The sequence below is a fragment of the Cervus canadensis genome, chromosome 6 (genome assembly GCF_019320065.1).
Source record: "Cervus canadensis isolate Bull #8, Minnesota chromosome 6, ASM1932006v1, whole genome shotgun sequence".
Classification (NCBI taxonomy): Eukaryota; Metazoa; Chordata; class Mammalia; order Artiodactyla; family Cervidae; genus Cervus; species Cervus canadensis.
The window spans coordinates 57,816,348-57,840,256 of NC_057391.1; the positions used below are offsets into that span (position 1 = coordinate 57,816,348).

At 39.4% G+C, this 23,909-nt stretch overlaps 1 protein-coding gene across 4 annotated transcripts in view; it reads right to left on the reverse strand.

Moving 5' to 3' along the window:
• Nucleotides 1–23,909, reverse strand: part of SLC12A1 (solute carrier family 12 member 1) — an 89,765-nt gene that overhangs the window by 30,761 nt on the left and 35,095 nt on the right. For all 4 annotated transcript variants that reach the window (XM_043472064.1, XM_043472061.1, XM_043472062.1 and 1 more), the window contains exons 14-19: nucleotides 21,817–21,918; nucleotides 19,500–19,655; nucleotides 13,983–14,082; nucleotides 12,846–12,957; nucleotides 4,150–4,290; nucleotides 1,520–1,626 (exon numbers count right to left, since the gene is read on the reverse strand). In XM_043472064.1, the coding sequence (XP_043327999.1) occupies nucleotides 1,520–1,626; nucleotides 4,150–4,290; nucleotides 12,846–12,957; nucleotides 13,983–14,082; nucleotides 19,500–19,655; nucleotides 21,817–21,918 (718 nt within the window). The remainder of the gene's footprint in view (nucleotides 1–1,519; nucleotides 1,627–4,149; nucleotides 4,291–12,845; nucleotides 12,958–13,982; nucleotides 14,083–19,499; nucleotides 19,656–21,816; nucleotides 21,919–23,909) is intronic.

A 23,909-nucleotide genomic window follows, 5' to 3' on the forward strand; every position in this document is an offset into this window, starting at 1 on the left:
CAGGATAACAGAGTGTGGATCTAGTCCATTTCTAAGGGTGTCTGGCCAGCAGCTAATTGTGATTTTAAATATATCAAAAAGCTGTTTGCTAAGCCTGGCAAAATTCTGTCCCTGATCACCTGGTTTAGTCCTAAACTTAGAGTACCAGTCAGAGCCAGATAGCCGCACACGGCATCTAGATGTCACATGTTTAGGGAACACAGTTCAGAAGGATGCATTTAATACATGGGTTCCCCATGTTAGGAGGACTGTTAAATGATTGTTTGGTCAGTAATGCATATAATTTCAGAAGATGAAAATTATTTTCTTTTATTTCTTTTTAATAGAACTAATATGGGAATATTTTGTTGTGTTCCCTAAATCTCCCCCAAATAATGGTAAATGTGATACTCATTCTAGCAGGGGCCGGAAGACAAAGCCTGGTATAAGAAACACTGGGTATACACCTGCTTTGAAGAGGTGAGGAATTTTTTTCCTGTGTATTATGGAATCCTAAGTGCAGTCAGACCTCTTGGCATGTTCTCTGCCCTGTGGTATGAAATCAGACAGGAAATATTCCACTTTCTGAGCTATTGACACAAAAGATGGCTGTTAGGCCTAGCTAATATCACCCTCCTTGAGACAAAGCTGGTTAAGTATTTTCAAGTCTGGAAGAGAGGCTCAATTTTCTAGAATTGTCACTGAGGACACCCTGAGTTGCTCTGTATGTATAGTATTTGTCTTCTCTTACTTTAAAGAAGGAACCAAGCCAGGTAATACTTTGGGTATACATGTGCTTTTGAAGGTTGCATAGCATTGTGATCGTTAGTTTAAACTTTGAACTTGGTTGGTCTTGGGTCAGAATTCCAACTTGTCATTTTCTGCCTTTTACTTAATTTTTAATGTCTATGTCTCTACTCATAAAATCAGAACAGTAGTAGTCCTTACTTCAAAGGCTTCTTGTGAGAATTAAGTGGGATAATTCACATTAAGGACATTAGCCTGGTGCCAACTAGTCTTTGAAGGATTAGCATTATTATCCCTATCCCATGACTTCTTCCATTTTTAGATATTAGATGTCACATGCATTTTAAACTCACTTTTTGTCCATAAACTAACATTGTTACCTGTCAAAGGCACCTGCCATGTGGATCCTTGTATCACAACGGGGGAGGTGAGGCTCAAGGTAAGATCACTGAATTGAGCACATCAGCCAACCTAAGATTCCAACTGTTTTGAAAAAACAATTCCTTCCTTACCTAGTTGTCCTCGCCTTTTAATCTTGTAAATAGGTTTTAAGATTGTAACTCTTTATGTTTACCTTTTTCTCTGACACCGAATTTTCCCCACCCCTCCTCCTCTGAAGACACGATTCCCTCAAGTTTTAATACTGGCAGTGTTTTTCCACTTTGCTAAAGAATTCAGAGCACCAGGGGAATGACGTCTTCTCAGGCAATTCATTCTGTACAACAGTGTCAGTTATGTACTGCCCTGCTTAGTGCTTGACAAACAAGAGCACGTCTTGAAAGCCATCACTTACTGTATGATTCCCACATAGTTTTCGATCTCTGTCAGGGGAGCCTTCCTCCAGTTTTTTTTGTATCCAATCACCAGAGTGTTTGGTTTCATTCGTCCTAAGCCCGAGGCCTAAACAGAGGAGATAAACACATGGGCAACTCTTACCAGACCAGGAAGCTACCTCTGCAAATGAAAAATAATGTCCAAAAGAGCACTGAAGTAATGTTCTGAAGATTAGATTACATTTTACTGCATGTCCTTCATGCCCGTACCCAAGCATAAAATAGAAAGATTAGTTCTAAATCATCTCAGCCATAAATGGATTTTAGATGACAGAAATGTAGCTTTTCTAAATTAGCAGTCATTTGCATTTCTTCTGATACACTCATTAAAATGGTTCAATAATTTAAAATCAAGTGAGGGTTGGCTTAACTGTTGGCATGCGTGCTGTAACTTGGTGGTTCAAAGCTCATTTCCACCTGCTATATCCATAATGTCATTAGCAATAAAATCCATGTTTGGAAAATTCCTATATAGAAGAACCACTGAAACTTCTACTTACATTATTTATTGAAGAATAACTGAGCTATGTTTCCAGAATCTAATCCTCTTACACGACAGTATCATTAATAGCCATCTTCCATACCAGAAGTTTCATTCCCCCCATTAGGTGACAGGATATGGCTTCCAGTTAATTAAATTTAATCGGGGATATCACTGAGCACCTATTCATTACAAAGTGCTATGTTAGGTGCTGTGAGAGAGTAGTGAGACACATTCTTTGGCCTGAAGGAGTTTAGAATAAGATTGAGGTGACAGATACATACAAATAATTATTATTAATGTGCAAATGCAGTAAGAAATCATATGGAAGTGTAAGGGAGAAAATTTTGAATGGTTTCTTGGGAGAGCTGACATTTGTTTTGGATCTGGCAGTTTGGTTAGATGTTACCAAGTAAAAGTAAGGGGAACAGCGGAAGTGAAGGCAGGATATTCTGGGTCATGGGAATAGTGACACAGTGAGAAAAGTGGGACATTTTTGTCCCAAAGTGGGACGTTGAAGTGACAGTAGCAAGTGAAAAAAAGATAGGCATTGATAGAGAGTTCCTGAAATAAGCTTTGCCTCCACCTCATTTTGTGTGTTGTCCTTAGAAATGTACAGGTAGCAGAATAGCTCCTTAGAGCTGTCATCTGACCCTTGGCAGACACACGGCAGTATGGAAGTAGTGTTTTCCATGACTATGATTTGAGGATGTGGCCATTCATATCATAATTTTTTAGATGCAAAGAAGGTTTTATTCAAAATGGTATAGTTGTCAGTGCTTCCCTTTAATACTACTGTCCTGCCCTTTTTGACATGACCTCTCTTATTCCCATTTTTCTCTGAAGAAATTCATGTCAAGTTTTTTTTTTTTTTTTTTACAATGTCTTCTGGATTAATAGGTGAATTGTTTTACGTGCCAATGTCTTCCCTCTTCATGTTCTTATTCTGTATTTGTTGTCTCATTCCTAGTTGAGATTCTTATTATTTTACTAACCTTCCATGATAATTTTACATTAAATGTGTAACCTTCTCAACCCATTTAACCAAAGAGCTACTGAAAAATAACTTGCCACTGAAAGGAAAATCAGCATCTTGCAATGACATCTACTTCCATGGTTTATCAAATTAGTAACAGAGGCTCGTTGGTATTCAGAAGAAGGTAATAGATTTTTCAGAAATGGTTTCTCTACATGTCAAGCTACTTTGTTCTTTGGGGATACTAGAGACAGGAATGCATCAAAAACTCTTATTCTCCAAAATATTACAATTTAATCCATGTGCTTTCTTTCCGGCCTGCATAAGCCATCAGCGTTAACTGGATGTAATCCTGAATTTTGACACTCCTGTAGATGGCAATTCTGAAAGCTAAATATATCATTTAGTATATGTACAATCAAGTTTTTCCAACAATACTGAAGTCCAAATTATTAGAAAGCCAAGCCCTACAATTTCTGAGGTTCTCCTGGATTGTTTTAGAATGCTCTGGCATTTTAAATTTAGAAAATCAGAACTAGGGAAAGATTCTGTATATTATAAAAGGAGAGGAGAAAAAGAAAGAATAAGGGAGAAAAGATGGAAGAACTGTGAGCTTTAGTGTTAAACCACAGAGATTATTACATTTTACTTAAAATTCTGGAAATAATTAAGGAGGAGAGGGAGATTTTATGCCCAGATCACCAGACATTTATTTAGTCCAGTCTTGCAGCTGCTCTCACACCATTTGCAAAAGAAAAAAGGAAAAGAATGCCTGACTTGAGCCTTGCTATATGCAGTATGAGATGTAAAAATAGTTTGAAGTTTTAATAGGAGCTTGAATGTTGTCAACTATCAGAACAAATTTGCATTTCAATAAGTATGAGACAGAATATATGCTGTTGGCCAAAGGCAACCTCATTTTCCATTTCCAGTGTATCACTCATAGTTCACTGTAATAGAACCTCTCTGCTTCTGTTTTAGCTTTGCCTATCCCCAGGAATTCAAAATGAATTCCTTAACTGTCTATATTGATCTCTGATGCCTCACTGGAGCAGTTCCATTTGGGAGCTTCATTACAATGGAGTGCTAATTGTCTTTTGCCTCTGTACTCATTCTCTCAATTCCAGCCTTACCTGAAGGAGACTTCGGACACCATCCCTGAAACAATCTGCTGCCACTGCTGCATAAAATGCCTTGATTTTGTTCTTTATAAGCCAGGCCTGCTTTTTTGCCATGCCACTGTTCATCTCTTTAACACACAGCTTGCGCGGTCCCTGTATGACACAATGAAATATTGGTTAGAAGCCCTGCTATTATACATCGCACTGCTGTTATTTTCTAAAGGACAAAAATAGCCAGCAATGCCGTGTTGGGTTAAGAAATGGGAAAGAGGGGAAAACACCTCACTAAACAGGCTTCACAGACATTCAACCTTCTGGAAAGAACTTGGGCTGCTCGCATTACTCACTTTCCGTGCAGAATGTCTAGATGTAGTAGCACCTGCTTAGTTAACTGCCTCATGTCAAATGAAAGAAAGAGCTGATGGCACAAGAGAAAAAATACAGAAAATGTGATTGACGAGGTTCAGGATAAATACACCATCAACGTTTGACTCAATAGCAAGAGCCGGGGACTTCCTTGGTGATCCAGTGGCTAAGATTCTGCCTTCCAATGCAGGGGGCAGGTTCAGTCCCTCTTTGGGAAACTAAGATCCCACATGCTGTGTGGTATGACCAAATTTTTTTTTTAAATAGCAAGACCCACATTTATGAATACCAAGGAAGCCTCAGCTAGAGCCCAGTTTCAAGAAACGTGACAGCACTCTTGGGAGCCAAAATGTGGTGAGTTGCAAATCCTGGCAGGAACAATTACATCTTGATAATTCTATCAGGCCCATTCTTTGTTTTTTTATGTGGTGAAGACACCGTTGTATCACTTTTCTCTGTGTGATATTGACATCGTGTGTGGTCAGTCACTAGAGTCATGTCTGACTTTTTGTACCCTATGGACTGTTGCCCACCAGGCTCCTCTGTCCATGGGGATTCTCCAGACAAGAATACTGGGATGGGTTGCCATTCCCTCCTTCAGGGGATCTTCCTGCCCCAGGAATCAAACCCGCATCTCCTATGTCTCCTGCATTGGCAGGCAGGTTCTTTACCTTTAGCACCACCTGGGAAGCCCAATGTAGACATATTCCTATTCACATTAACATTTGCCATTACTCAACAAAGTTAGTGGAAATAGATGTTCACATACCTATGGCACGGGAAGAACAGAAGAGATTAAGAGAGAAGGAGGCAGGTGTTGTGGTGGTAGATGAAGCATTTTAAAATTTTAAGAGTTGAGTTCTGGAAACTCATTTTAATTAAAGTTTCTGTTGTTTCTTCTTCCTTAGAGGTTCAAGCTAATTTTATTCTTTGCATGTTTCAAATCAACCCCAAGAGTATTTCTGATTATCTACCATGTGCCTGACAAGGGTACAAATCTACTATTTTCCTGAAAAATTCTTTCAGTTGATGGAAATATTTTATTGAATTGTTTTAGATTTCTTACTAACCACCTCAGATCTTGGTAAAATGCACTGAGTAGAACTGAAACAAGGCTGAAGATTCTGCATTTCTAACAAACTCCCAGATGACACTGATGCTGCTGGTCCTCAGACCATTCTTGGAGTCATAGTCTTAGAGGGTCTTGGATTAGAGAGAAAAGGCTTGTTACGTATGAAAAAGATACCAGGTTTTTGATCAGATAGAACTGGGTTCATTTGGCCACTCTGCAGGTAATTAATGATGTCTGAACTTTGATACATTATTCCAGAAACAGGGATCAAATAGCTATTCTGCAAGGTCATTTCAAATAGTCATGATAAAGTATCTGGAATGATGTCTGGAATGTAGTAAGTGCTCATCCAAAGTTGATTTTTATTATATTAAATAAGTGCTCACAATCTCAATTAAGTCTCAGACCTAAGTTCACCAGTGTTCTACAATACAGCTGAAAGAGTGCTGAACTGGGAGCAGAGTGTATGGCTCAGATCTGGCTCTGAAATGGATGAGCCGATACCCTAGGTGTGCCATTTGTTTTCTCTGGATTTGGGCTCTACACTGGTGGCTCAGACAGTAAAGAATCTGCCTGTGATGCAAGAGACCCGAGTTCAATCCTGCATCTCTAGGGGGTCGTCCCAGCCCAGTGGGACGATCCCCTGGAGAAGGGAATGGCTACCCACTTCAGTATTCTTGCCCGGAGGATTTCACGGACAGAGGAGCCTGGCAGGGGGTTGTCCATGGGTTGCAAAGAGTTAGACACGACTGAGCGACTAACACTTTCACTTTATTTTCACTTTTATAAGAATAAGAAAATTGTCTAGGCCATCACTGTTCAGTATGATTAGCCCTTATCCACATGTTGCTACTGGGTGTTTGAAATCTGGCTGGTCCACATAAAGATGTACTGGAAATGTAAAACATTCACTGGATTATGAAACCTTAGTATGAAAAAAAAAAGGAATGTAAAATGTCTCATTAATGTTTTTACATACATTGAATGTTGAAATAATAATCTGGATGCCTTGCATTTACCTGTTTCTTTTTACTTTTCTTGATTGGCTACTAGAAATTTTTAAATTACATTTGTGGCACATATTACATTTCTATTATATAACACTAGATGTAATTTGTGGTCCCTTCCATTTTAGTATTCTATTTAAATTGTATCAGATTCTTTTTGTACTTATTTTCACTAGAATGCTTTCTAGAACATAACAACATATCAAAGCAGTTTGGATAACTTACTTTAGAGTTAAATAATAAGAACCTCCAATGAAGATGGAGAAGGTACAGAGGAAGGATAGTTATTAAACCAGAAGATCTAGCCTGAGCAAAGATATGTCATTATAAATCAAATTTTGCTCAGGATTCTGTCAATGCATTTCAACCACTAGTCCTTCTTGGCATTCTAGACATTGTCAATTGCAAAAGAAAGAAGAAATATTTTCTTTAGGGAAGCTGAATGGTAACAATAACCATGAGATAGAAGAATAACCAACAACTAGGCAAGGTATCAGACCATCGGCATATTGAGTTGTACCGCAATGACTTTGAACCTCTGGAGAAACTGGCATTTATTTAAACAAATATAGCCTAATGTATATCTAGTAGTAATACAAAAATCCAGATTAAACATTAATTGTGACAGAGAGATTTACTTTAATGCCTAAGTTTGCTGTATTGAGAAGTTATAAAAATATTTCATGCAGAGACTATCCTTGCTAAAACAATCATAATATTCTTGTAGCACACTTATTAATGTGAGGCAAGGCTATAATACAAACATAGTATGGGAAAAGTGAACTAACAAAAAGGGAAGACATGTTGAAATTTAATTTTTCAACATTCAAATACATCAATAGTCACAAAGATGGATTTTATCACCCAATTAAAATATTATAGAGATTAGCTCAGTTAGGAGTCAAAATATAAGTTAATTCAGGATTTGAACAAAGAAGCTCTAAAAATTTTGTATATATTATGACTTTGTCATTGATAGAGAAAGGGGTAAAGGAATTCTAATTATTTAGTCTGGAGGATAAATTTATGTGACACTACTTCAAATAGATGTATATTATGAAAAAGAATTTGCAAAGGATTTCCTATATTATTGGGGTCAAATACAGGAATTTGGGTCAAATGCAGTGTTCTTTCCAACTCTTATATTTTAAAACATCAAGGGTCTTATTGCTCTGTCTTTGCTTTCATTGCCTCTCTGGTTGGAACTATGGGAAAGAAAAGTTTTCCCTTTCTGATTTGGTGGATATTTTAACTCTTCATGATCCTAGTGCCCACTTATAGGTCACTACATTCTCCCTGTATTTTGTCATGTCATTATTTTATTAATATCATAACAAAGACTCAATGACTAATAAAGAATAAGTGCATCTAAAAAAAGCTTTTTTCCTTTTGATGGAGGTGAAGAGATTAAAAGGATGATGATAGAAGAAAAAATGGGAATTTTAGTTTTCCATGGTTATCTATGCTTGAACTGCCCTCCATAAGCCACAGAGTTGAAAGTTGGTTATCTTCCCTTGACAAAAGAAAAGATTTGTTGAATTCAAAGAGAGTTTTAGGTTTTATTAAGATACTTTGTAAATTTTATGAAAAAAAAGAGAAAAGGTAATGGTGAAATCTTGTTAAAAGGGGATCTACATAATGAAGTTGGTCCAATGTTATTCCTTTTCTTCTTTACAGTGAGAAGAGAGAACAGGACAATCAGGTTTAAAGAATATAATGAGTAGGCAAACATTAGTCAAAATAGATCTACATCTTGTACACATAGGTGAAATGACTAGAAGAACACCAATCAAAATCAGATAACATTGCCTTTTCAGAGGGAGAAAGCCATGGGGCTGAGTGGCTATAAAGGCGACTTTAGCTTGATCTGTAATGGTTTATTTCATTTAAAAAGTGAGTGGAAGCATCTAAGAAAAATGTTAACTGTTGTTAGAAAAGTAGAATATGGGTGTTGTTTTACTGACTACAGTTTCATCATATGAAGTTGCCAGTGTTTAATGACTTTCAACACACAAAAAAGTAAATTTCATGTGATTTAACCTAATATTTTTCTTAATGCTTCAAAATGAAAACTAGAAGCAATCTTTAAAAAAAATCTTTATTTTTCAACCAATACACGACAATGTACTTAATTAATGATGCCAGTAAACTTGAAAGCCCTTTGCAGTTTTAACAGAAACAAAATGTATAAAAGAGGTAAGAGTTGCATTTTTGGCAATAATGACTTTATGTGATGAGCATGTTAAATCCCAGATCAATTGGATCACCTTTCCATCTTTAATGTATATTTTTTATTTGCTTTAGTTTAAAAAAAAACTGCCTTTAAATGTAAAACTGAGAAGTATATGAGTGACAGCTATGCCTAGAAACACTATGCCTTCTCACATGATGAGCTGTGTGATTTTTAAAACTGAACGTAGTGTACTCGGAGAATTGATGGTGGTGGTGGTTTAGTCGCTAAGTAGTGTTCAGCTCTTGTGACCCCAGAGACTGTAGCCCATCAGGCTCCTCTGTCCATGGGATTTCCCAGGCAAGAACACTAGAGTGGTTTGCCATTTCCTGCTCCAGGGAATCTTCCTGACCCAAGGATCGAACCCACATCTTCTGCATTGCAGGCAGATTCATTACTGCTGAGCCACCAAAAGGTCTCAATAGTTGTGGCACATGGACTTAGTCGCTCTACTCTTCCATTTGTCAGGGATCAAAACCATGTCTCCTGGCCTTGGCAGGCAGATTCTTTTACCACTGAGCCACCAGGGAAGCCCTACTCAGAGAATTAAGGGTACATGAATCCAAACTAAGCTATCTGCAATGATTACTATCTCTCCAGCTACTACAAATAAGTGAGGAAACTGACTGACAAAGAAAGGCAGTGTTTTTTTAATGCCATTGTACATACAGTACAATTAGTGGAAATCACAACCCTTGGCTTCATATTTGCCTGTTGCTGAATGCACTGAAGATGTCTATGCTCAGAAACATGAGGTGATGCTCAAAGGTGGAATCCTACCCCTAGTCTTCGTGTGGTGAAAGGAGTGAAGCACATAAGAAAAAGAAAATCACACTTACTGAATAGAAAGCCTCCTGGGATATATCACTAACTTATTATAAGGTAATTCAAAGGAGAAAAATAGACATTATTTTAAGTAACAAAGCCAGATTCCTTAAAAAATATCCCCCAGTTTGTCCTGATGAAGGGTCCCTCTTCTGAAATCTTTAAGTTTCACAGAAAAAGGCAAGAGATGGGCAGAAGCTCAGACGGGTGAGTGGAATGTTAGTTGAATAGTTGGAAGGCTACAGTGTGGACTTGGGACCAGCAAAAGTATAATTCTTAATTTCACTTTCAGCAGTTTTGAGGGCTACAACATCTAGTCCCTGCCTGTCTGCAGGATATGGCAGCTGAGGGGCATGTGTTTTCCCCTACCCACCAACAACGAAATGCCTGTGAGCTCTGAGTCTGCCCCTTACTTGGAGGAGCAGATGGCCAGTAACTGGAGGTCAGCAGAGGGATGGAGCGCAGAGCCTGCTGCCCCGTGACTAGCTGGGAGGGAGTGCGCGTCTAACTGTTCTATCCTGATCAAGTTGCTGGATAACTGGAAGTCCAAGATCCAATGTTTGGACCTGGTTTTGCTAAGAGAGGGTGTTTTAGGTTTCTGTTGAGGGGGGTATGTTTTCAGAATGAAAATGCCAACAACTGTATATCAAAAATATCCCGTAATAATAATACCAACAATAACAAATAAAATTAATTGAGCATTTACTGTTTGACAGACTCTGAGCTGAATGCTAGAAAGCTTATCTTCTGGAGTTCTCATGACCCTGTAACAAACACAGGTGCTGTCATCATCATTATTATTCCCATTTTATACCTGAGAAAATGGAAGCATAGGGAGATTATATCGTGTGCCCAAGGGAATCCCAGCTAATAGATGGCAAAACAGTGATTTAGAACATAACTGAGTGTCTCAGAAGTCCATGAGCATGAGCTTTCTAGAGTTAAAATGTAAATTGTTATCTTTCAACATCACTGTTACCATTTAACCTTTTCCACAAGGTCAGCCTAACCACCAATCACTATGTCTTGGGGGGAAAAAAATAATGTTACCTTGACTTTCCCTACATCCCCTTCCATCTGTTTCTTTGTAAAGATGATTGAGGACTGAGCATGGAGTTGAAAAATGCTGACAGCATCTGCAGTCTCAGGAGCTCACAGAAAGTAACTAACTGAAAAGTCATTAACTGATACAGTGACTATTTTCTGTCCCAAAGAGAATCTCAGCACTGGGGACGAGGCTCTTGGGCCTTACTCAGAGAGACCAGCACAGTAATGTAGGAAGTGGTCTAATATACATGTCAAGCAACCAGGGCCATTAGAGGAACAGGCTTAAGTACCTATCTCACATGAAACATTATTCCAGAACCATACTCTTTTATTATCGTTAAAGCAGCAAAGGGTTAATTTAAAGTAATCTCTCTTAAAAAGACCTTGTGTCCCTTGCCAATATATGACTGTTTATACTCTCAGTTCATTTCTCCTTTCCTAGAGATATTTTATTGGCTTGCTAAACTAAATTTTCTCTAAATTACTAGAGAAGAAAAATACCCCAAACTGCGTATTTCACCAAAACTGGCTCCGGTATTATATTGGCCAAAATGAAATCCACTAATCCAGGGCACCAAAGTTGATAATATGAGAGTAGGGTGCTTGATGAGATTTTATAAAATCCTCTGGAGTCCCTGTTGGTCATTATTTAACCTGTCAATCTTACGTAGTCAGTAGGATTCCCTCTAACCTCTATGGGATAATTACATTGAGTTATATTGTTTGAGCTACTATCATATAATGACTGAGAGGAAAGATAATATGACCAGCTTGCTTCATATTGCACTTAGAGTATTGCCAAGTGTTAAAAGATGCTTAAGTGCTGGTCACAATGACATGTGGTAAATTAACCCCTGCATCATGGGACAGTTGACTGGCCCTAGCTAGATTACACAGCTTCCTGGCTACCCTATTCCCTGGCAAGTTTTGGAAGTTTAGGGAGTAGTATCCAACTCTAAGGGCTTCCCCGGTGGTTCAGCTGGTAAAGAAAGAATCCACCTGAAATGCAGGAGACATGAGTTTGATCCCTGGCCCAGGAAGATCTCTTTGAGAAAGAAATGGCAACCCACTCCAGTATTCTTGCCTAGAAGACTTCATGGACAAGAGGAGCCTGGCAGCTACAGTCCATGTGGTCACAAAGACCTGGACCAATATCCTGACTCTGCCACTTTCTTCTTGTCCTGTGACCCTGTGCATAATTGAATTTTCCTGAATCTCACTTTTCTAGTCAGTGCAATGAAAATAGGGCTTCTTTTCCTTTCTTCCTCACTAGACTGTTCTGTAGACTGAAACAAGAAAAACTGTAGGAAAATACTTTGAAGAATAGGTAATTATGATCATAATACACTGACACAGCTGAGGATTTTGAGTGGTGTGTGTGCATGACCCAGAGAGAGAGAAACAGGGACACACACACAGTGTGTGCAAGAGAGCACTCTGTGAGAATACAAGTGGAAGTAGGCTCGTTTGGAGGACTTAGACTTATTATTTTGTTAAAATATTAATGCTTTCTTCTCACTTTAGAGAGTGGTGATAGTGACTGGTCAATAATTATTGTTAAGTGTTTAGCATCTACTTTGAATACCTCCTGGAAAAACCACCAGTAAGTTATCCTTAGTCCACCACATACTTCCTGAACAAAAAGGAACTCATTCAGCTTTGAATGTTTATCTAAGGCATGGAAAACTCAGTTTAACTCCCTAGATATCTGTAGTATCATCAAGTTTATTCAAATATTTAATCTAAATTCTACCTGCTTTCATTTAAGGCCATAGAGTCTGGCTCTTCCTCATCAGTTAATCTACATAATAGTGCTCTCTAGCTCATTCTATCCTTTCATATTTCTGAGAACAGTTATCACCCCCAAATATTTTCATTTTATTTATGAGCTGGTTCTCTTTTTCTTGACTCAAAGGCCATGATTGAGAAGTATTATCATTTTTAGTTGGTCTCCTGTGGAATCTGAAACACATTTTATCCACTCATTTAAGTTCAGGATCATGGGCCCCTGCTAGTCCTTGGTATGTGAATGAAGGAAAGGGGTCCTATTCTAAACTGACTTATCATTCTCCTATCACTGCATATACCTGCTGGGCTCTCCTAAGGCAACACAAATGAGCAAGTAGGAAAAGGCACCTTCAAGGGATGAAGTAGCTCTTACCACAAAGACTTCACAGCAGATGCAAAGGCCACTGTTCTTGGTAAAGGCGTGAGTTATATCCAAGAGAGCAGGTCTTGTCATGGGTCCCCCTGTTAAGACAATGCACTGGGGCCTGAAAATGGAGAAGATGTGAGAATTGGTCATGACAAGAAACCTGTGAGTCCAGAATCACACCCAATGGAACAGGCTGGTACAGAAGGCTTGGCAAAATGGGGCAACCACTCTCCTAAATATCTCTTGAATTTCTCACTAGAAGTCCTTTTTTTATTCTTTTTTAAAAAGAAGTATTTATTTATTTGGCTGCATCAGGTCTTAGTTGCAGCTCATGGTATCTTTGTTTCATCACGTGGGATCTTTTGCTGTGGTGCACGGGTTCAGCTCGTGGGCTTGGCTGCTACCCCAACCTGTGGGATCTTAGTTCCCTGACCAGGGATCAAACCCACGTCCCCTGCGTTGCAGAGTGGATTCTTAACCACTGGACCACCAGGGAAGTCCCTCCCTAGAAGACTTCAATCATCGTGATTTCCTGCCAATCTTGCCAAATTTGTATTCTTAGTTTAGTTAGTGATAGTAAACATGTAAGGTAAGAAAAAGGTCCTTACTGTCCCCCTGTCTTTTTCCTCTGAACATGACCCTATTCCAAATCCTCAGTACAACCTGTCCTTCTCCAACCAGTATATTCATATTATTTTCCTTCACCCTCCTGGCAAAGCTTGTGTTTTGAAGTTCCACTTAAAATAAGATATAATCAAAGAAGAGCTTAAAGTATAACTTCTACTAAGGGAATCCAGTAAGCCACAAAGCCTTAAGCTATATGGAGACAGAAACAACGATTAAGGTGTGTGGGGATTTGGGGACATCTCTCCGAAATCATGTCACTGAGATCCCCTCTCTATCTGTACATGGAAGGTGACAGCCAGCACTAGGAGAATTTAGAGTTGGGGGTGGGCATAGCTCAGAGTGGAAGAGAAGAAGCACTCATTTACAGGAGGTGCTGTTGTGAAAATGTGGCAGTTTTGTAAGATTACCTATCTTAGCATATACCCCTAAAGCCTGTCACTAGTGCATTTGTCTCCCATAGAGGGAAGCTATTTCCAATGGGAAATGACACCAGGATGCTTGAGAAGCCAATTTTACCTGAAGTTTTTCACATGATCTTCCACTGTAGTTAGTTCTAGAGCGTTGTCTAAAGCACTCACGTAGGAAAGAGCCTGCGTGGAGGAGCCCCAGTTCACATCTGTGGACAAAGGAGAATTTGACGTAAAAGCACTGAGCTTCCCTCCATATACTGTGAATATTTTTATAAGCCATTCCCTTCTTTGATTTTCCTTGGCTATGTCAGCAGTTGCAAGTGCCCAAATTAGAGGAACATCATGTAGTATTTCCTAGAAAGTGTATCCTTCTATGAACTCTTTGTGAATTCTTAGAAGTGAGACCTCTTTTTCTAGCTGAGGATCAGACTCTAGTGTTGCAACCTGAGAAAACTTACTCAGTGGAAGAGGCTGTGTTACAACCACCCTGCAGGCAGGTAGGCTTGGGAAAATGGTCAGCTCCTAAATAAATCCAAGAGTTCTTCACAAATTCTTAAATTGAAAAGAAAAGAGGCATTTCTGCATACATAGAGAGTATGCAGCAGTCTTTATATTTTGAATAATAAAACTGAATAACTTGGGAATTCTTACCACTGGGTGTCCATGATGAGGGTCAATTTTTAGCAAGCATTTTAGTTTAATGTGTTAAGGACCCAATCTTCATAATAAGGGTGGAAAACACTACCATGCCCTGACTTAAAAAATTAAATGTTAGATGAATCCTCTACATTTTATAAGAAGTCCCTGATAGGAATGCACAGATTCACCCTAGATGGCAGACAAAGCCATCTCCCCAGTCTTTCTCAGAACAATCAGGAAAATGATGAGAGATAATTATCTGGAGATAAGGCAGATTAATATTGATTAAGTATTTACTATGCATCAGGAATTTAGCATACCTTAGGTTATTTCATTCTTATAAGAACCCTATAAATAAATTGGATATTTATATGCAAAAAAATCAACCTTGAGCCATTCCTCACATACCATACACAAAAATTATCTCAAAATGATGAGATATAAATTAAAAATCTAAAGCATTAAAACTTTTAGAAATAGCTTGTCACTTTGAATTAGGGAAAGATAGATTAGAAGCAAAAAATAAACAAACAAACCATAAAACATGAAAAATCAGACTTTAGAGGAATTAAGAATATCTGCTCTTCAAAACAAACTGTAAGGAAATGAAAAAACAAGTTACAGACTTGTAGAAAACATTTGCAAAAGATGTACTGTGAAAGGATTTGTATCCTGAATATATAGAGGTCATACAAATGAATCGTAAGAAAACAACTCAAAAAATAGGCAAAAAATTTAAACAGACACTTGGCAAAAGAAGATATGTGGATGACAAATAATATGTTCAACATCATTAGTCATTGGGAAAAAAATGCAAACCAAACCACAATAAGACAGTACACTACATCAATTAGAATGCTTTTTTTTTTTTTAAAGAAATCAACTAACAATAATATGTGCTGCCTAGGATGTGGAGCAACTGGGACTTAAATTTATTGCTGTTAGGAATGGAAAATCATGCTGCTACTTTAGAAAACAGTTTAGCTGTTAATTATAAAGTTATGTGTACTTTGTAATCATAAATTCCACTCCTAGAGAAATGAAAATATAGGTCCACATAAAGCCCTGTGTGTGAATATTTACAGCAGCTTTAGATATAATCACTAGATACAAATATAATTAGACATACCAGGTTAGATATAATTCTTCAATTAGTGAATATATTAAAAAAATCTTGAGATATATTCATATAATGGAATACTACTCAACAACAAAAAGGAACAAACTACTCATACATGTAACAACATGGATGAATCTAAAAACCTCCTGTTAAGTGAAAGAAAGTATATATAAAGGCTACATCCTCTATGGTTCTACATAACACTCTGGGAAAGGCAAAGATATAGGAACAGAAATCAGAAAAGCTGTAGCTAGGGGCTAACTTGGGAGGAAGAAGTTGACTGCACAGAATCTTTTAGCCATGATGGAAATGTCCTCTATTTTTTAAGAAAGATATATTTATTTTATTTTTTGGCTGCGGTGAGTCTTCATTGCTGCGCACAGGCTTTCTCTAGTTGTGGCAAGTGGGCACTACTTTCTGTGGCAGTGCATGGGCTTCTAATTGTGGTGGCTTCTCTTTGGATCTGCTGGCTCTAGGCACTCAGGCTTCACTAGTTGCAGCACATGGGTTCAGTAGCTGTGGCTCCTGGGCTCTAGAGCCTAGGTTCAGTTGTTGTGGCACATGAGCTTAGCTGCTCCATGGCATGTGGAATTTTCCTGGACCAGTGATCTAACCGGTGTCCCTTGCATTGCAAGGCACATTTTTAACCATTGGACCACCAGTTCAGTTCAGTTCACTGAGTCATATCTGACTCTTTGTGACCCCATGAATCGCAGCACGCCAGGCCTCCCTGTCCATCACCAACTCCTGGAGTTCACTGAAACTCATGTCCATTGAGTCGGTGATGCCATCCAACCATCTCATCCTCTGTCATCCTCTTCTCCTCCTGCCTTCAATCTTTCCCAGAATCAGGGTCTTTTCAAATAAGTCAGTTCTTCACATGAGGTGGCCAAAGTATTGGAGTTTCAGCTTCAACATCAGCCCTTCCAATGAACACCCAGGACTCATCTCCTTTAGAATGGACTGGTTGGATCTCCTTGCAGTTCCAAGGGACTCTCAAGAGTCTTCTCCAACATCACAGCAAAAGCATCAATTCTTCGGCGCTCAGATTTCTTTATAGTCCAACTCTCACATCCATACATGACTATTGGAAAAACTATAGCCTCAACTAGATGAACCTTTGTTGACAAAGTAATGTCTCTGCTTTTTAATATGCTGTCTAGGTTGGTCATAACTTTCCTTCCAAGGAGTAAGGAACTTTTAATTTCATGGCTGCAATCACCATCTGCAGTGATTTTGGAGCCCCAAAAAATAAAGTCAGCCACTGTTTCCACTGTTTCCCCATCTATTTGTCATGAAATGATGGGACCAGATGCCATGATCTTAGTTTTCTCAATGTTGAGCTTTAAGCCAACTTTTTCACTCTCCTCTTTCACTTTCAAGAGGCTCTTTAGTTCTTCTTCACTTTCTGCCATAAAGGTGGTATCATCTGCATATCTGAGGTTATTGATATTTCTCCTGGCAATCTTGATTCCAGCTTGTGCTTCCTCCAGCCCAGAGTTTCTCATGATGTATTCTGCATATAAGTTAAATAAGCAGGGTGACAATATACAGCCTTGACGTACTCCTTTTCCTATTTGGAACCAGTCTGTTGTTCCGTGTTCAGTTCTAACTGTTGCTTCCTGACCTGCATGCAGATTTCTCAGGACGCAGGTCAGGGGGTCTGGTATTCCCACCTCTTAAAGAATTTTCCATAGTTTGTTGTAATCCACACAAAGGCTTTGGCATAGTCAATAAAGCAGAAATAGATGTTTTTCTAGAACTCTCTTGCTTTTTCAATGATCCAGCAGATGTTGGCAACTTGATCTCTGGTTCCTCTGCCTTGTCTAAAACCAGCTTGAATATCTGGAAGTTCGTAGTCAACGTATTGCTGAAACCTGGCTTGGAGAATTTTGAGCATTACTTTACTAGCGTGTGAGATGAGTGCAATTGTGCAGTAGTTTAAGCATTCTTTGGGATTGCCTTTCTTGGGGATTGGAATGAAAACTGACCTTTTCCAGTCCTGTGGCCACTGTCGAGTTTTCCAAATTTGCTGACATATTGAGTGCCACCAGGGAAGCCCTCTGTCCTCTATTTTGATTGTGGTGGTAGTTACAAGACTGTAAGTTTGTTAAAACCTATAGACTGTACACTACAGGGGGTTAATATTAATATACATAAATTATGTGAACGTACAGTGTGTGGAAAACTTCCCGGGTACCAATCCTTGTGTCAAGAACTTTAGGAGTCTTTGTCTCTCTTGAGTCCCTTCACGGCCCATTGAAGTCGATGCCATTAAGCCCCATTTAGTAGAGAAGGAAACGGCAACCCACTTCAGTATTCTTGCCTGGAGAGTCCCATGGACAGAAGAGCCTGGCAGGCTATAGTCCATGGAGTTGCAAGAGTCGGACATGATTTAGCAACTAAACCACCACCACCATACCTGTATTACAAATACCATAAAGTAATAAAGAAAAACAACAAAACCAAACTCTTCAAAATAGTTACTACCTTCTCTTTTCTACTCTGCTTGCATAGGAAGGGTAAGGAGAATGTGAGGGTGGCTGAGGGTCTTTTTGGCCCCTGAGACTGGACTGCTGAATACTGTACTCCTTAATCTCTAGCCTCTCCAAGCATCAATCCATCCCTTTCACTGGGTCTAAAGATAACATCTGAAGTCCAGATCCACCTGAATGATCAACAGCATCTTCTTGCTGCTCTAGATTCTTTAGCATGACATTTAGGTGTCTTGTTTATCTGGCCTGACCTGCTCACCTTCCAAGGCTCACCTCAGGCCCCTTCTCATCACCTGAGGACTCCATCATGCTAAAGGCCTTGGTGTGTGCTGCACTTAGTCACTCAGTTGTGTCTGACTCTTTGCAACCCCATGGACTGTAGCCCACCAGGTTTCTCTGTTCATAAGCTTTGGCAATCCTTAAATATGCCTGATACTTGCACGCTTCCTAACTTTACTCACACTCTTTTGCCTACAGTAGCCAACCCTGGCTCCATCTGATTAACCAATCCCTAGTCTCTTGCTTTTTTTTATTTTAAGTAGCTTATTTGTTCATTCAACAGATATTTATAAGTACCTACCAAATGACTGACCCTGGGAACACAAGCCATGAACCAGGGAAGTTTCTTGGACAACTCTAATCACAGTTAGAGCTTCCCTGGTGGCTCAGTGGTAAAGAATCCATGTGCAATGCAGGAGACTAGGATTCAGTCCCTGGGTTGGGAATATGCCCTGGAGAAGGAAACGGCTACCCACTCCAGTATTCTTGCCTGGATAACTCCATGGACAGAAGAGCCAGGTGGGCTACAGTCTATGGGGTGGCAAGGTTGATTTAGACTAACAATAATCACGGTCAGTCACTTCCTCTCCTTTTCTCAGTAACTTGTTCATGTCAGTCTCACGGTGCTTGCTATACTATTATACAGTAAATTCCTTATGTGTGAGTCTGTGCTTCTTGAGGACAGGGATTCTATCTCATTTATCAGATGTAGAAGGACTCTATCAGTGGAAAGCTTATGGGGCTTGGTATCAATACACTCTCATTAAAATATCAGCTGCTTCACATCCTGATGGTCACCTCAGTGAGTGGTCACTTCTTTGAACTCAAGTTTCTTCATCTCTGAAATGTGACTAATAATACCTACTGACTAATAATTCTCACTATTGTGAGAATTCAATGGTGTATACACAGTATACAATAGCTGTTCAACAAGGGTAACTATTGTATTATCATATTACATTATATTATTAATATCCGCCATACACATGGCACACCTAAACACAGGAGGTGCCAAATAAACTTTCGTTGAGTGAATGGATAGTTAGAGAGTGCTTAGGAAACCCTCTCTGTACAATCATTCTTATCTCACCTGGCTTCTTGTAAGTCACATAGATATAGAGGAAGAACTCGATGACATAGGTGATGACAGCTGCCCACCAGTTGATGACAAACATGACCGCACAGCACAAAACAGCTCCGAAGAGAGACACCCACATGTTGTAAATACCGTATGCAGGTCTCCATCCTGAAATTAAGAAAAAAATCTATGTGCACAAGAAAAATTTCCACACCATACCATCATACCACTGTGTATTTTTAGACTATAGGCAACACGTTTGTTTGTTTGTTTTTCCCCCTAGCATAAAAAATCAGAACTTTTCGATCAAGTTCCTAACTCTGTTATTAGTTTTCTGTCATCTTGGTCCCTGGCTTATGAAGGTGTAATCACACCAAAAAATAATGCTGTGAAATGTAGAAAATGTGTCACTTGTGGCCCCTCTACACTTCCTGCATTCCAGGATTTCTTCCCAAACAACGAAACCCTAAGCATCTGGTATCTATGTCATCAAGAGTTGAAAGGAGGCAGGAGAGATGGAAAGAGTGGGGGACAGCAGGGCAGTGGGGACACCTTAGTGGCTCAAGAAAGAGGAGGTTAAGATAATGGGCTTTTTCCTGTGGAGAAGGCAGAGCAGCCATCAAATGTCATCCGCTACTTCATGCTAGCTCTTCTTTCACCCTAAGAGGATCATGCTTGCCCTTTCAGAAATAATAATCTACGGCAAAAGAGGGAGACATGTTTCTGCAGTGGCTTTTTAAACCTGATACACTAATATATCATGCATTTTGCAATGAATATATACAGTGAGAAATATTTTAGTACATGCATGGGGGGTTTACTGTGTTCTATTAGTTCCCTGAATTGAAAGAAGCTAGGAGACAGTATGATCAGGGTAAAGAAGCTGTGACTTGAAGGGCACATTTGGTCTGTGGATAAAGAATCCACCTGCCAATGAAGAAGACGCAGGAGATGCAGGTTTGTTCCCTGGGTTGAGAAGATCCCCTGGAGAAGGAAATGGCAACCCACTCCAGTATTCTTGCCTGGGAAATCTCAAGGACAGAGAAGCCTTGCAGGCTATGGCTCCTGGGATCACAAATAGTCGGACATGACTGAGTGTGCGCGCACACACACACAAAGTATAGTTTTAAATTTGGAGTTGCCAAAATACAACAGAACTTTCTGTCTTCAGAAGCAATTTCCAAAATAGCCACAAGATGGAAATCACACTACAAGAACGTCACTGGAAATGCCTTTATTTTTCTCCGAGTCTGTCTATATGTGTGTGTTTGTGTATCAGAGAGAGAAAGGGACAGAGGAGAAAGAGAGGGAAGGAGAGAGAGAGAGTCATCTTTTGGGTTTGGTATTCATGTTATCTCTGTGCTTTTCTAGTCTTCCCCTTTTCTCTCTTCCTCTTTTCCTCATTTCTTTCCATTCTTACCCCTGCCAACCTCTATTACTTCACTGTGGTTTTAAAAAAAGGAACACACCACGGCATGGAAGCACACATTTCTATGATCTGTCATCTTCACTGACTAGAACCTCCTGTTCTTGGCTTAAAACAAGGAAACAAAACAGAAACAAAAATTCTGTAATCTTCTGGAGCTTAGTGGCCTTAAGTAGATGAAGGCTCCCCTTCCACCTGTATTTTGGCAGGAGGTTTTCCAAAGGATGTTTGAGTTCCTGGAAGACCCTAAAAAGTGAAGATGTGCTTATATCCTTAACAAAAGTCCTTGTAGTGAAGAATTACTCTCTTCTGATGGAAAGGCGAAGAAATTCTAATGGCCAGTGGAAGCAAAGAAGAGGTGAGAGGTGACAAAGATAGGGGGAGGTTCTTTGGTGTGAAATTTCACACCACTTTAAACAACAGTCTGAGGAGTGCAGGGGTGTCACCAGCTTCAGCGTGAATCTGCATTGACTGCACTCAGCAGGTAATTATGGGAACTACTCATCCTTCTCTTCTGCACCATGGGCAGAAAGCAAACTGACAGTAAGAAAGTTTCAAATATATACATTCATTCCACTTCTGTGGTCACTTTCACCCTGGAAATAAATAGTGGTGTTTTTCTACTGCTGCAATAAATGTGGTTTCTCTTGCAATGAATAATTTATTGCCACAGGAGAAAATTGACTTTACGGTTGGTCAAAAAGGCCATTGCTCAAACGATTCCTTTTCTATTTCAGAAGTCACCCCCCAACTTACCAAAAGAAAAAGTGAATTACACTGCCCACTAGGATATAAGGAAACATATAAACACAGATTCAGCGCTTTTCACTGACTTATTTCATCTTGTTGAGACGAACGAAGTTGTTTGCTTAGGTTTATTTTAGTTTTGAAATGTCAACTTACCTGGAGATTTGGCATAAGAGGCATGAAAGCAGGAGAAATTAATAAGTGCATATGAGGCCAGGAAAAAGTTGGAGATGATGGGAGCGATGGTGTTCAGTTCCGCTGTGAAGGAAGCAGAATTGAGTATGTACATATGAGTGATGAGACTAGGGGCTGAACAGCTGTTACAGTCTGGAAGCTTGACTTTATTTGGAAATTGAAACCGTAGCTAGCATCTGTCAAAGTTTAAGAAGTTTGTAACTTTTCTTTGGTCTGCACTCATTTGAAATGTATTTTCAGCCAAAGTTTCCATAAAGTAAGAAACAAGAAAACTCACCAATAAAATAGACAATCAAGATCTTTACCCACAGAAAATTCAAGTGGAAGTGGATAGAAAGTTTGGAAACCAGAAAGATGACAAAATTCCCTGTAGCTCTTGCAGAAGTACCAAATCCAGGACTCTTTATCTGCTTTGTGTATCATCAAAGGGTTTCCTAAGTGCTTCAGTGTTAAAGAATCCACCTGCCAATGCAGGAGATGTGGATTTGATCCCTGGGTCAGGAAGATCCACTGGAGAAGGAAATGGCAACCCACACTGGTATTCTTGCCTGGGAAATCCCATGAACAGAAGAGCTTGGCGAGCTACAGTCCATGGGGTTGAAAAGAGTTGGACACAGCTTAGTGACTGAGCATGCATAGAATCAAAATGTTCTACAGGGTGACAGGTTAGTTAAATGCCTGTGCATCAGAACCATCTAACAGGATATATCTCTGCATATACCCAGCTTGCTCTCTCTGACTTTCAGAACTTTTGTTAGCCATTCCTACTTTTCTACATCTCTAGAGAGTTTTACCTCTGAAGGTTTGCCGAAAAAAAGTTTTACCTCAGTAGGTAAATATCCAGTATGGTTAAATCCTCGCTGGGATGTTTACTGTATGATATAAAAAATAATTTAGAGATGTTCTCATTTATCTGAAGATCAGACAGCTATCACCTTCAGTAAAGAAGATGCAGGTGGAAGCTGGGTGTGGCTGTAGGACATGAATGCCAGCAAGAAAGTAGGCAAAAATAGCTGCCACAAAGCTGGCACCATGAAGCTAATCTACTGGGTTCTGAAAGAGTGACTTTTAAGACTATTACTTAACGTATACAATTTTTAAAATTTGGGGCTATTTGACCACTTAACTGAAGTCTAGGACAATAATTGAAGTCTTGAAGTTTAAATTATAATTCAAACATATATACACATAATTACTTTTTAATTTAATTTAAAAAATCTAACAAACATAGATTTACAAAAAAATAAACCAGAAAGTGATTGTGTGTAGACATGGAGAGTCATGTGTTCCCTTCTTCAACCTTGTGAAAATCTTATGAGGATGAATGAATTATGGTCACTTCCTGAGTTTATGGGATGAGGAGAAGCCCTCGTTGTCTGGCACTACTGCTGAATCTGACTGCCTATCTGTGCATAGTTACTATCATCCTTGCCTTCTGCTCACCTGCAGTGTGGTACCTTAAGGAGGAGTGAGGAATGTGCAGGCTAACTTTGAGGCGTTGTGCCTCTCCGAGATTATGTAGCTGTTTCTATATTGCTTAGGGAGAAAGAGCCGAGGTAAGTGGTTCTCAAACCTTAGTGGTCTAGGAATTTCGGGAGCTTGTAAAAATTCAGGTTCTTTATCATCAGAGATTCTAGCTGTGGGATTGGGTGTGACCAATCCACAATTTTCCAGATCCACAGGTGACCACATTCTGTGGTCAATGGACCAATTTTGAGAATAGACCTTTCAGCTCTCTTGCTGGCGGCCAGGAGATGTAAGGACAGGTGGCAGCTGGAGGCAACGTGGGATTAGACAGTGTCAGGCAGGTCAGAGGAAGGAGTCAGTTGCATTTGGTTGGATGGATTTCCAGCATTCAGATTCAAAGAAGAGATTAAAGTACGAAGCCCACCTCAAGTCCTCCAAGGCCCTCCACACACAAGGATTTCTCATTTCCTTCTTAGATTGCAATATTCCCAAATGCAGTATTAGACATAAAACAGATAATTTCTCAAGGTCACAGGAAAACCCTATGAGTAATCAGAAGAACTTGTTGGCTTTCAGTAAGAACAAGA